General features: G+C 38.7%; 1 protein-coding gene and 1 non-coding gene across 3 annotated transcripts in view; both read right to left on the bottom strand.

The window, feature by feature from the left end:
- Positions 1-6,997: 6,997 nt before the first annotated feature.
- Positions 6,998-7,116, bottom strand: LOC112485119. The gene has a single exon (XR_003048358.1). It is a non-coding gene; the product is annotated as a 5S ribosomal RNA (ribosomal RNA).
- Positions 7,117-7,994: 878 nt separating this feature from the next.
- Positions 7,995-13,046, bottom strand: part of FXN (frataxin) — a 16,129-nt gene continuing 11,077 nt past the window's right edge. Inside the window, exons 4-5 of one of the 2 annotated variants that reach the window (XM_006918404.3) lie at positions 12,199-12,296; positions 7,995-8,199 (exon numbers count right to left, since the gene is read on the bottom strand). In XM_006918404.3, the coding sequence (XP_006918466.1) occupies positions 8,049-8,199; positions 12,199-12,296 (249 nt within the window). In that variant the 3' untranslated portion in view covers positions 7,995-8,048. Of the gene's footprint in view, positions 8,200-9,961; positions 10,201-12,198; positions 12,297-13,046 lie in introns of those variants that run through there. The other variant, XM_025051411.1, reaches the window with a different exon arrangement.

The raw sequence follows: 13,046 nt of genomic DNA, 5'->3' as shown, positions 1-13,046 counted from the left end.
ACCCGAAAGAAAAAAAAAAAAAAAAAAAAATCATGAAAATACACACACACACCCCCACACTCCCCCCACACCCCCCAATACCTAATTAGAAAGACCAAAACAAAACCAATTAACAAGCCCTGGCTCATCACCTCACTAGCTCAGTGAACTGATCCTATAATTTATGGCTACTAAATACTGTTATTTTCCTTTTCTGGGCATTAAGCAACTCAGGAAAGGGTTCCAGAAAGTTTCAACACTACTGACACTCATGATTACTACTATTATGAATACCGTTTATTTTTTTCTAAACTGGTGTATCCGATCTTAGAGAAGAATGTATTTGTAGGATTGCAGCCAAATGCAGCCCTGAATGTTTTTTCAAGGAGTATTGACCTGCTTCACAAAACCCCTGGAAATCTCCCCTCCTTTTCAAGCTGCCCTAGTAATTTCTTTTTTTTCAGGTCTCCTTGTCACTGACGCACTCCTAGAGCCAGCAACGGAAGTATCCACTTGCCCAACCTCCAACCTCTGGAGTTTTTCTTGGTCCCAGTGCCAGTCTTGGGGGAAGCGAAAAGGGGATGAGGGGTAGGGAGGATATTAGTAATGCCTAGTTCCAACTTCCTCCATCTCTTCCTTGCCCCAACCACTTCCTTTCACCAGAGGTGGCTGGCAGCCTGCAGGAAATAATTGATATTGTCAGCCCCCTCTCTGAGCAGGAAGAAAGAAAAGATCTGGATTCAACTACTTTTCAGAATCCACCCTCTTCCAAGGTTTTCTCAAATAACCTCTCTTAGCATCTCTAAGGCCCCTGATCCCCTTCTGCTGAAAGGCTCAGATTTTAGCCCACATAAGAATCCTCTTGGGGATTTGGTCAACGATGCAGATTTCTGTCCTAGAGTTAGTCCAGGGTTTTGCTTGGTGAACGAACTCACCTTGAGAGTCTAATAATTTTGCCTCTTTGTAGGGCTTGTACTTTTTACCTTGGGCATGGTGGTCTGGGAAAAACTTTTTTAAACATTGGTGAAAAAACTCTAAGAGAGGAAAAAGCTGGAGTTTGCCTCCACATAGTGGTCACAAATCACAATGATGAGGACTGGGTCAGCTGTGAAGGCTGAACTCCACTGATATTCCAAGAGATTTCTGGAAAAGTGTTCACTGTGATGCTTTTATGGTGTTCTGCAATCTTTCAACTTTCCTCGCCTTCTTTTCTAAAATCTGTGAAAGAACCCACCCACTCTAGGCCATTCTTGCTTTTCAGACCATGAACCTACTGAGGCAGGAAGCCCTTATCAGAAGCATTGTCAGGAAACCTAGCAGGGTAAAGCCCCTTACCCAGAGCAGGAGGCAGGGTTTGTTTTCCTGCTCCCTAACTCCTCACAGGGTTGGGTACACACCCGGTTAGGGGAAAGGAGTCAGATCCTTGGAAAGGCCCATTATTTTGTGGCTAACATGCTCTGAGAACAAATGAAAAGGTTCTTATCTCTTCCCTCTTCCATCCCCTGTAGCATACAGAATGGTCCCTTTGGGTTTAAAGGGACTGGCTGTTAGATCGGGAGGAAGCAGGACCATGAAGTTGTTACACAAAATTTGGATAAAAAGGACCAAAGCACCCTTAAAAGGGGAGGAAAAAATGGGAAGTTCAAATGGGGAGAGGGTCCTTGATGACAGCTAGATGTAGTGAGGGCCCTGAAGAATTGCAGACTCTGGAATCGATGTCTCATGCCAATTCTAGAGATTTAGAAAATCAGAGTGGGATTGCAGGATTGCTAGTAGGATAGAACTGTAGTGGTTCTCATCCTTAAAAAAATATATCTCAGGAGCCCTTATACTTTTAAAAGTTATAAAGGCAGAGCACAGAGGATTTTTAGGGCAATGAAACTACTGTGTATGATATTATTGTAAGGGAGGAAACACTTTCCATACACATTCTTAGGTTTGATAGCGGGTCTATGAAATAAACTGACAACAAGCAAATCAACAGGAGAAGAGCTATTCAAATTTATCATTTTTTAATATGTGCATGGGAGCATTACAGGAGAAAAAGTGAATACCCAAAAAGCAGTGAGATTTGAGAGTTTATATAACATTTTCATCAGAGAAGAAGATGAGGGATGTAGGTCACTTGGGGCAGAATAAATAATTTTTAGAAAAATGAAAGAGCCCTTAGAAAGATAGATGGGAGATACAATGGTTTGTGAAGAAAGTCTTTGGGAACCAATTTTCCTGTTAGGTAGATGTATTTTCTTCAACAGTTTAAATAAATCTTTAGTAAACAGCTCAATAAATCTGTTCTGGTTTATTGGCTTAAACTCTAATTCTAGTTTATTGTCTTTATAAGAATGGAAATATTCTTTTTTTTTTTTTATTACTGAAAGTTTGTACCTTCTTACCAATCTCTCCCTATTCCATCTCCAGTCCCTGGCAAACACTTTTCTACTGTTCTAAATTAAAAAAAAAAAAAAAAAAAATCTATCTATCTATCTATCTATCTATCTATCTATCTATCATCTAACTACCTACCCACCCACCTAATTTCTGGATTCCACATACACATGACACCATGCAGTAACTGTCTTGCTCTGTCTGGCTTATTTTACTCAGCATAAAGCCCTACAGGCTTACCTATGTAATTATAAATGACAGGATTTCCTTCTTTTTAAAGGCTAAATAACATTCCTCTGTGTGTGTGTGTGTGTGTGCGCACGCGCGCGCATGCACGTACGTGACCACACGCCACCTTTTCTTTACCAGAAATCACAATGATGAGGACTGGGTCAGCTGTGAAGGGATGGAGGCTGAACTCCACTTATATTCCAAGAGATTTCTGGAAAAATGTTCACTGTGATGCTTTTATGGCGTTCTGCAATCTTTCAACTTTCCTCATTGTGAATAATGCTGCAATAAACATGGGGTTGCAGAGCTCTCTTTGAAATAATGGTTTCATTTCCTTTAGATATATACCTAGAAGTGAAATTGCTGGATCATATATGGTAGTTTTATTTTTAATTTCTTGAGAAACTTCACTGTTTTCCATGGTTGCTGCACCAGTTTACATTCTCATCAGCAATGTGCGAGGGCCTCCTTTTCTCTACATGCTCTCCAACACTTGTTATCTTTTGTCTTTTTGATGATGGCCATTCTAACAGGTGTGAGGTGGTATCTCATTGTGGTTTTGATTTGCATTTCCCTGATGATTAGTGATGTTGAGCATCTTTTCATGTACCCTTTGGCCATTTCTGTATCTTCTTTGGAAAAAGGTCTGTTTTGGCCCTTTGCCCATTTTTAATTGTTGTTATTTTTTTTTTTTGCTATTGAATTGTATGAGTTCCTTATATTTTTGTATATTGACTCCTTATCAGATATGTCATTTGTAAATATTTTCTTCTATTCCATTGGTTGCCTTTTCATTTCGTTGCTGTTTTTTTCTGCTGTGCAAAGCTTTTTAATTTGATGTAGTCCCAGTTGTTTACTTTTGCTTTTGTTGCCTTCTCTTTGGTGTCAAATCCAAAAAATCATTGCCAAGACCAACGTTTAAGAGTTATCCCCTGTTTTTTTCCTTAAGAGTCTTATGGTTTCAGGTCTTAGGTTTGTTTCTAATTCATTTTGAGTTGATTTTTGTATATGGTATAAGATAGGGGTTCAGTTTCATTCTTTTGCATTTGGCTATTAAAAGATTACCTTTTTCCTACTGTATATTCTTCGCTCTTTGTCATAAACAGACCAGATATGTATGGCTTTATTTCTGGACTCTCAATTCTATGTGTCTATTTTATGCCAATACCATGTTTTGATTACTATAGCTTTATGGTATAGTTTGAACTTAGTAATTGTGAGGCCTCCACTTTTGTTTTTCTTTCTCAAGATTTCTTTGGTATTGGGGTCTTTTCTGGTTCCATGCAAATATTAGAATTGTTTTTTCTCTTTTTGTGAAAAATGCCATTGTAATTTTGATAGAGATTGCACTGAGTTTATAGATTACTTTGGGCATTATGGACATTTTAACAATATTAATTCTTCCAATTTGTGAACACATAATTGCTTTCCATTTATTTGTATTTTCTTTAATTTCTTTTATCAATGTCTTATAGTTTTCAGTGTGCAGGTCTTTGACCTCTTAGGTTAAGTTTATTCCTAAAGTGTTTTATTCTTTTTGATGTTATTGTAAATGGTATTTTCTTAATTTGCTTTTTTGATAGTTCATTGTTGATGTATAGAAATGCAACAGATTTTTGTATATTGATTTTATGTCCTGCAGCTTTAATGAATTCGTTTATTAGTTCTAATAGTTTTGGGTAGCATCTTTGGAGTCTTCTCTATATAATATCATGTTATCTGCAATTAGTAACAGTTTTTGCTTCTTCTTTTCTGATTTGGATATATTTTATTTCTTTTTCTGGTCTAATTACTCTGTCTAGGACTTCTAATACTATGTTGAATACAAGCGGGAAGAGTAGGCATCATTGTCTTGTTCCTGATCTTAAAGTTCTCAGAATTTCACCGTTGGGTATAATGTTCACTTTGGGTTTGTCACATATGGCTTTTATTATATCGAGGTACAATCCCTCTATATCCAGTTTGTTAAGAGTCGAAACATTCTATGTCTTAGATAATACATACAGAGAAGATGGGCTGGGTAAGCTCAGATTCTATTTCTGATTTCTGTAGCAGACATCATGATATAAATGATCTCAGCTTTATGTATTTCAAAGAGGCCATTTATTGGGATCCTTGAGATGTCATGGCTAATTAAGTCAAACCAAGGCATGTCTTACTCCAACAGTAGCTATACACAGAAAAGCTGTCATAAAGTCATAGTTTTGAACAGCAGGATAAATTTACATGAAATTTTATACCTATGCCCCTCCTTCTTGTATGGCATATAGATGTTTTTATTTGAAAAAAGACAAATCCATTTCAAAAAGTCAACTGGATGTGACCTAAAATGACTTTAATTTTAATATGTAGCTTGAAGCTGTGAAACCAGCTTTCCTTGGCAACCTTGCATAGCCAGTCCACACAAATTTCACATTTATGAACATGGTCTTTCTTTAAAGGTAGCAATGGGATTATTCGAATTTAGGAGCAGCTATAACTTGAGAAACATATTGGTCAAATTATTTTTAGCAGCTATAGAGAAGATGGAGTAAAATATAAGCATTGGAGGGGAGCAAGAAAAATTGTTCTCGGGAATCAGAATCCCATCACCAGTCACAAAATGAGCATTTTGACTAAGTTCAAGATGAGTAGAGGAGGTCATAAATAATACTTTGAGGGAAAACCCCAAATGTGGATATAAAATTATATTGCACATGTGATAACAATATTTGTCATGCACTGAATGCTTTGCATATGGGCCCTAACACCACAAGATATCTGAATTTTACAGATAAGAAAACTGAGGCTAATATCAACATACAAGTAAGTGGCAGAGTCTGGATTAGTTGTAAAATTCTAGTTCAAAAACTCAGGTTCTCTTTTATTCACCACAGTGTTTCTCTGTATCTTTAGAGAGAGGTAAATAAGACATTCTGGATAGTTTTATTTTCTAGTTTCTAAGGGTCTATCCACGCAGGAAGCTGAACATTATTGAAAACTTTCTAAAATTACATTTTCTTGCCTCTTTTTTTATATATATACTGAATGTTTACATTTTCCTGAAAACTCATCCTTCACATGGGTGATACCACAAATGTGATGACGCTTCCAGGGTCTGAGGTGGAGGAGCGGACTACCGGTGCCACATAGTGGTACTTTTCCAGTTTGCTTCTCAGAGCATTTTTATTTGCCTCCCCCTGGTGGCTGTTCTTGTGCTTGCAGTCCTTTCACTGCCTTAACGGGAACCTTCCAGGGCTTTAGAAACTAAATAATCAAACCAGTTAGAATTGTATGTAAAGTAAAAGTCAATAGGCCTGAAAGGCTGGCCCACAAGGAAAGCATCAAGAGCAGATTCCCTAACTTCCTTTTTCATGTTATGGTACCCTGATTAAATACCTCTTAAGTTTTATGTTGTAACCCCAACTTCCATTTTCATGTCACAGCCGCCTGAATATCTAAGTTTTATGCCATGTCTCAGATAAATGAGTGTACTGTTTGAATTTCAAATAAGGGGCAATGAAACTTTCATTAAGATATGCATACACATGTATGAATGATTTTATTTTCACTGATTCTGACCTACCACATTTAAAATTTCCACCAGACTAAACAATAATTTTATTTCTGAAGAAAGAAAATATTTTAAATACCAATTCAGCATTTGTTTATAGTTTTAAGGTTTTTTTTCTATAATGGAATGTTTTTGATTCACTCACTACAAAAGTCTTTGATAGACAGTTTTATAGACTTGTCATTAATGTTTCTTTAGTAAGAAAATAATAGGAATATACCTTTGGATGAGTTTTAATGTTCGGCAGGTGAGTATTAAAACGAGGTCATATGGTGTAGCAGGCTGCTGTAACAGAATACTACAGACTGGATGGTTTATAAACAGAAATTTATTTCTCACAGTTCTGGAGGCTGGGAAGTCTAAGGTCAAGTCTCTAGCAGATTCAGTGTCTGGTGAAGGCTCACTTCCTGGTTCATTGATAGCTATGTCCTCACATGGTATTGGGGTGAGGAAGTGCCCTGGGGTTTCTTTTATAAGGGCACTAATTCCATTCATGAGGGCTCTGCTCTTAAGACCTAATCACCTCCCAGAGCCCCCACCTTCTAATACCATAGCTTTGGAGGTTAGGAGTCAACCTATGATGTTGGGGGAACATAAACATTCAGTCTATAGCATAGGCTTAGCACAGTGTGGAAACAATAAAGGATGGTTATTATCTGAACATGAATTCAATGGAAATTCGAGTAATTCCAATAACCACATATTTACTCTATAGCTTAAAAAAAATTGTTCATTGTCCAGAGGGAATTAAAGGTAGCCTGTTAAGTTGCCTGACAGGAATATTGAATGTCTGAATTGGGAATCAACTATACTCTCTCCAGTTCAACTCTTTCATTCATTCATTCAAAAAGCCTACAGCACCCGGTATTCCCAGGTGGTCTCCGATCTAAGTACTAAGCAGGCCTGACCCTGCTTAGCTTCTGAGATCAGATGAGATCGGGTGCGTTCAGGGTGGTATGGCTGTAGACTCAACTCTTACATTTAACACTCAGGAAAACAGAGGTCCGGAGAGTTTGTGAAATTTGCCGAGATAGACAGCACTTTGGGCTGAGCCAAGTGTCGGTCAGAGTTCTTTTCATAAACACAAACGTCTCTTTCATTTATGTGGCCCTTCACTATCTACAAACTGCCTCCTCATCTCCATTACCTCATTTATTATATAAAGTCCACAAGCTTATGGAGATGGCTTTCTTCCCCTCTCATCTTTGGAATATTTTTTGCATTCCCAGACCTATGTTGCAGTAGTTGATTCTATATTGACACTTAAATTAAAAAAAAAAATTATATACACACATATTTAAATGTGTGTGTGTACACATATATGTATATATAGGAGAAACAGCATCACATCTGAGTCACCCCTCGCAGGCTACACCCTGGCATACACAAATCACAAAGAGAGAATGGTCTTCGGTTTGAGAATTCCTGAGTTGCCATTGACACTTCAATACTAAAGGGCTTGGAAGTGTGTACATTTTCGAGAGGCGTGGGAACATTTCTAGGCTACTCTCTAATGAGTCTCATTTTGAGACAGAATGATGAGGTCGGCCAGCCTCAATTCATGCAGATTTTTAGTAAGTCCTTCAAAGAATGAATAGTGAAGCCAATTCACTTCTCCCCTCAGAATTTTCCTTCTTATTATTTTCTTTGTTGTAAGGTATATATAGAAAGGTATGAGTATATAGACATTATAAAGATAAGGGATATGAAAGGGAGGAAATTAGACAATAAATCCAAAAACACTATGGATATTAAAAATCTGAAGTCGGGGTAGGGTGGGAGGTGACGCATTCTTTTCACAGAGCTGTTACACACAATACAACTGTCCGCAAAAGCAGGAACCTTCTGCAGGATGAAGCTGGGGTCTTGGCTTTTAATGTCTTCAGAGTTGGACTAGACATCAAGTGTCTTTTCCAGAATAGGCCAGGGAAGATAAGTCCAATTTGGTTTTCAAGGCTTTAGTCATCTCTGTGGCCAGCAGCTCATGGAGAGACACACCGTCGTGGGAGTACACCCAGGTTTTCCCAGTCCAGTCGTAGCGCTTGGGTCCACTGCAAGACAGAACACACACACGGTACATCCAGAGGACAGCCCTTTAGCAGAAACGCTCCTTCCACCAGTGCCACCACCAAGAAATCGACTGGAGTTAAGTTCTAGAAAGTAATACGTAACGAGGCACGTATTCGACTTCTTGTCTTAGGGTGTTTCTGTTTAAAAATAATTACTCAATTTATCTTCTGAAACAATTCACAGAACAATCCTCAAGACTTGAAAATACGTGAACTCTATTGATGAGTCTCCATGTATCGCACTCTGATTTTTTACTTTTCATGACTCACATATGATACCTGCTATGTCAGAGAAGTGTTTTTAAAATTATGATCATTTGTGCACCACTGACATTTGTCCTTTACCTATATTATTATCACTTTTGTACATTTATAATATTGTGCAACCATGACCTCCATCTAGTTCTAAAACATTTCATCACCCCAAAAGAAAACTCCATACCCATTAAGCAGTTATTTTCCATTCTCTCCTCTCCTCACCCCCTGGTAACCACTTACATTATTATTTTTAAGAATATTTTTCTTAATTCAACTTTAATTCCATGAAATCATGTGTTTGACGGGCTAGTTCATCCACCTCAAGCTCATCTAGGGAACGACAGTGGTATATGCATATTATGCTGGGAATGCTGTATTCGTGTGGACACAGGTGTAGCTGGGTTTTGCCATGTCTTGTTATTCCAGATGTGCAGCACTTGTACACATGAATTCCACCCCCTCTCGGCCTGGTAGAGGAGGTGGACATACCAGCAGATAAAGATGGTACACAGTGATACCTTGAAGGAGGTAGGAGCAGAGTACACTGAAAGCCCACGAGAATGGGAACCTGTGTACTCAGATTTTCCAAAGTCCAAGATTGGAAGGAGTTTGCCACCCAAGACTGGGATGGGGAAAGCTTAGAAGGGAAGCATCTTTTGGGGCTACAAAAACATCAAGGATTTCTGTATTTATCAACCAAATACTGGCTGGCGTTTGAACATTGTCCTAATGATGGAGACAAAAGGGACAAACCAAAAGGACTGGAACTTTCGTTTAATATGCACAAACAGCTGAACACACCATCTAGGTCATATAAAAAGGACTAATAATCTGGACCAAATCCAGAGAATGTAACCATGTAAATCTTTACTTCTTTAAAATGACCTTTTCTCTTCTCTTTCTCCTTGATCCAAACTGGCCCTGGGCTCACTTGCTTCTTTTCTTTCCTTACCCTTATCCTGCTGCATATTGCTCCACCACTCCCTTAATCATTGAGCCCTTATGTCAGCATCAAAGGGTCTTAGGAAGGAAGCCTCAGGTCTGTTGACCACAGAAACAGTTTCAGTCTAACTAAAGATAACATCTTACAGCTCCACGCCCATGAAGGCGGATGACCCTACCAGCATCCCCTTGAAACCAGACAGAATGACGCCATGACTGACATCAGGACCTGATGCAATGATCAACTGCCTCCTACCTACCCTAGCCCAATCAGTAGAGCCCATGACCCCAACTCCCTTAGCTAATAATGAGTATTCCCTTATATAACCTACTCCCCTAGAGGGCATTGGGGAGCCAGGTCTTTGAGTGCTAGCTCACCTGTCTCTGGGCTTGCCTGGGGTAGGATCCTATTGCTGGTGTGGATGAAAAAGAGGCCACATACCAAGCCTGACGAACTCAGGGAAGGCCTACATGTCTGGCCTTACAAACTCAAGAGACCAAAAGTAACCACATAAGATGGTATGAACATAAAAATTCCTAAGTAAAAACGGGCCATGATGGGTAGTCACATCCTAGGTCCGTAGCTTCCTTGACAAAGGTTAATCTTTACCTTTAGTGAGCCTGTCTGTTGTCTTTTTGCATTTAAGATGACATACCTTTGAAAGGTCAGTGTAATCAATCTCCTTTTCCAGAGCCCGCAGGGCACACCCGCAGTACCAGAGTGCAGCACAAGAATGCAGAACCCCTCATTGTTATGTTGTTCTCCAATACCATCTCTGTGTGCTGTAAATGTTAAATATCATCTATCCTATAACCACCAATGTCACAGAAGTGTCTCTCCATTTTACTTTTTATGCAATCCCAGAGATCTCCCTGCTTTACTTTCTTCTACCCCCTTAATCTACTAATCGATTTTATGTAACCCTCTTAATGTCTCTATCTTTGATTCTCATGCATAAAATAAGCTGCAAAACTGCTGTTCTCCAGAGCATTTTCTTAATCCATTGAGATTTTGCTTCACAGTGTAGTGACCTCACCTTTAGAAACAATAGGTTAAGGATAAGACATGGTACGTGCTAACCGCCATGTCTCACTTCTAGTTAGTTATCTGCTAAAAATTTATTAACTAAAGGAATTTACTGGCCGGATCACTGCCTATAGGTACAAAATATTTTAACAATGACGCATTCTGCTTCTGTACCCCTGCTTGCTTACCCACCTCTTAGTTATCAGTTAATGAATGGAGGAGATATAGTCTTTTGTGTAAAAATTAAGGATGTGGGGGATGGAATCGAGGGCTTAAAACCTTTGTGCCCCTGCGTCTCGGGGCTGCTCCTTTGCAAGGACAGCCGCCGGCTAATAAACTGTCTCTTGGATTAGAGCACTCGAGTTGGGCCTCGTTATTTCGGTCACAACAACAGCAACTGTCATCAATCTGGCTCAAATAAACTCATAAAAATTATCAACAGGTTTCGACGTTTCTTATGTCGATACTGGTAGGGGTGTCCAAATATGATACGGAATTTTTTTTACTCTTTAGACACAACCAAGAAGTCTTTTAGTGGAGCCATTACAATTGGGTCTGGTGCCTTGCCCAGTTTTTATAAAGCCACCGAACCCCATAGCTGATGGCTGAATTTGGGCCGATCCATCTACTTTCTTGCAGTAGTTCCTCTGGAAATGAAGGATAAGAATGTACAGTCCTCATGCATAGCCATGGTTAAGGTTAGGACAACTGTTTGAGGCCAAAGAGAACAAGCTAACTGGCCCACATAGGGTAAGACCCCTTAACTTCAAATAAATAAAGTCTGAAAGCAATACAATTTGTGAATCAGGGCCTTGCTAGAAATGAGAGTGATTTCTGGAGTTGTTTTTATTATATTATAATATACTTCCTAGATGAGGTTGGGATGAAGAAGGCATATGCTTTATTTATGTGACAAAGGATATAATCTTAACTGTCTAAAAATGAGGTCGATGTTAGGGCAGGAAAGAGTTAAATGTTTTTAAAATGCAAACACCATTAGTCTTTCAAAGAATTCCAGGAGTAGTTATATGGGGGGCCTTTTCCAATTCACAGTCAATAAGTTCTCTTTGGAAGTGCTAATGAATGACCCACAAAGGTTGGTCTAAGAGCTTTTTGTTAGAATCTTTCTTTTACTTTCCTATAACCACTTCTACAGCAGCCAGAAGGATCAGGGACCCTCTCTCCCAGTATGTTCTCAGGCATTGAGATGCAACATAGGCCATCTCCAACACAATCTTTTATCCAGTAGATTAAAAGCACATCAATGGAAAAGGAAGAAGGGATTAAGTGCCTGGAATAGCAGCTTAAAAACCCTCTCACCTCCACAGAGTACACAATCCAAGTCTGTAAATGGAATTCAATCTATAACAGATACTCAAAACAAACTAGAGGTCAAACTTTAACTTGCTTTGAAGACAAAGTGCAGCTTGTTCAGATGCTGCAATATCAAAAGTGGCTTTTTAAAAGGCAGGGCCATGATTTAATAGAGAATAACTGTCTAGGCTGGGTTCTGAGAAGTTATAAACTTTTCACTTCAGATCTTGTTAACAACCTAATACCTGCTTGTAACAGCCAAATAATCATCAGACAGAAGTTACATAACCAGAGTAAACTTTCCGAGTAAGAATGAGACATGTTGTCAAATGTTAGGAAAGTTTCACTTACATAGATACTAACACTTAGGGACACTTCTTAAATCGCCATAATATTGTTTGAAACAAGCTTAACAATGACATTTTGATATCTGAACATACCTGGATGGCGAAGATAACCAGATTTGCTTGTTTGGGGTCTGCTTGTTGATCACGTAGGTTCCTAGATTTCCACCCAGTTTAATTGTTAAAACACCACTCTAGTGGAGCAGGTGGAAAAAAGCATGAGGAAAATAAAATAAGACAAAGTTATCACTTTCTCATAATTGCTTCATATTTTGTTATATCTCAACACTACGCATTTATACAAGTATACAATATACATTATAAATAAATGTCTTTAATTTAGTGTTTAGAAATAGATCATGCAGAAAGAACATTGCTCTCAGAATCAGACTATGATTAATCATAATACTTATATTTCACAGTGCTTTCCTTTATCCCCTATATAGTTGGCAAGGCTAGAATAATCATTTTCCCTCTCTAGAGATGAGGAAACAGAAACACAGTGTTAAGTGGCTTGTATTACAGCTGGCAAATGGGAGGATCCACATCCTGATCGCTGCCCTATTTGCTCAACCAGCCAGAATATACTAGAGAACATTAAAAAATGCAAATACCAACTCTCCTGGAGTATCATGTCAACCTAAACATCTGACAGGACAAGTTCATTATCAAAAAAGGAAAAAAAATGGCAAGAAAGAAGAAAGTAATCAAACTATCTGCTTTACTTGTCTTAGCAGAGCAGTAGCCTCAGCTGTGCAGCTCTGCTGGTAGAAGACAGACACTCCAGACATCGGTTTTTATTTCCAGACTCTTCCCACGAATCTCATTAGCTTCTCAGCCACTCCTTTCCAGCTTTATTTTCCTATACAGGAGGCCTGAATTCTTCAAAAGACCAGTTGGTCCAACTTTGCTCCATAAATGCTCATTTAAATTTGAAAACACTC

This window comes from Pteropus alecto, unplaced genomic scaffold, assembly GCF_000325575.1.
Source record: "Pteropus alecto unplaced genomic scaffold, ASM32557v1 scaffold95, whole genome shotgun sequence".
NCBI lineage: Eukaryota > Metazoa > Chordata > Mammalia > Chiroptera > Pteropodidae > Pteropus > Pteropus alecto.
Note: the sequence above shows the minus strand (reverse complement) of the source record. Positions and strands in the feature narration are given on the sequence as shown.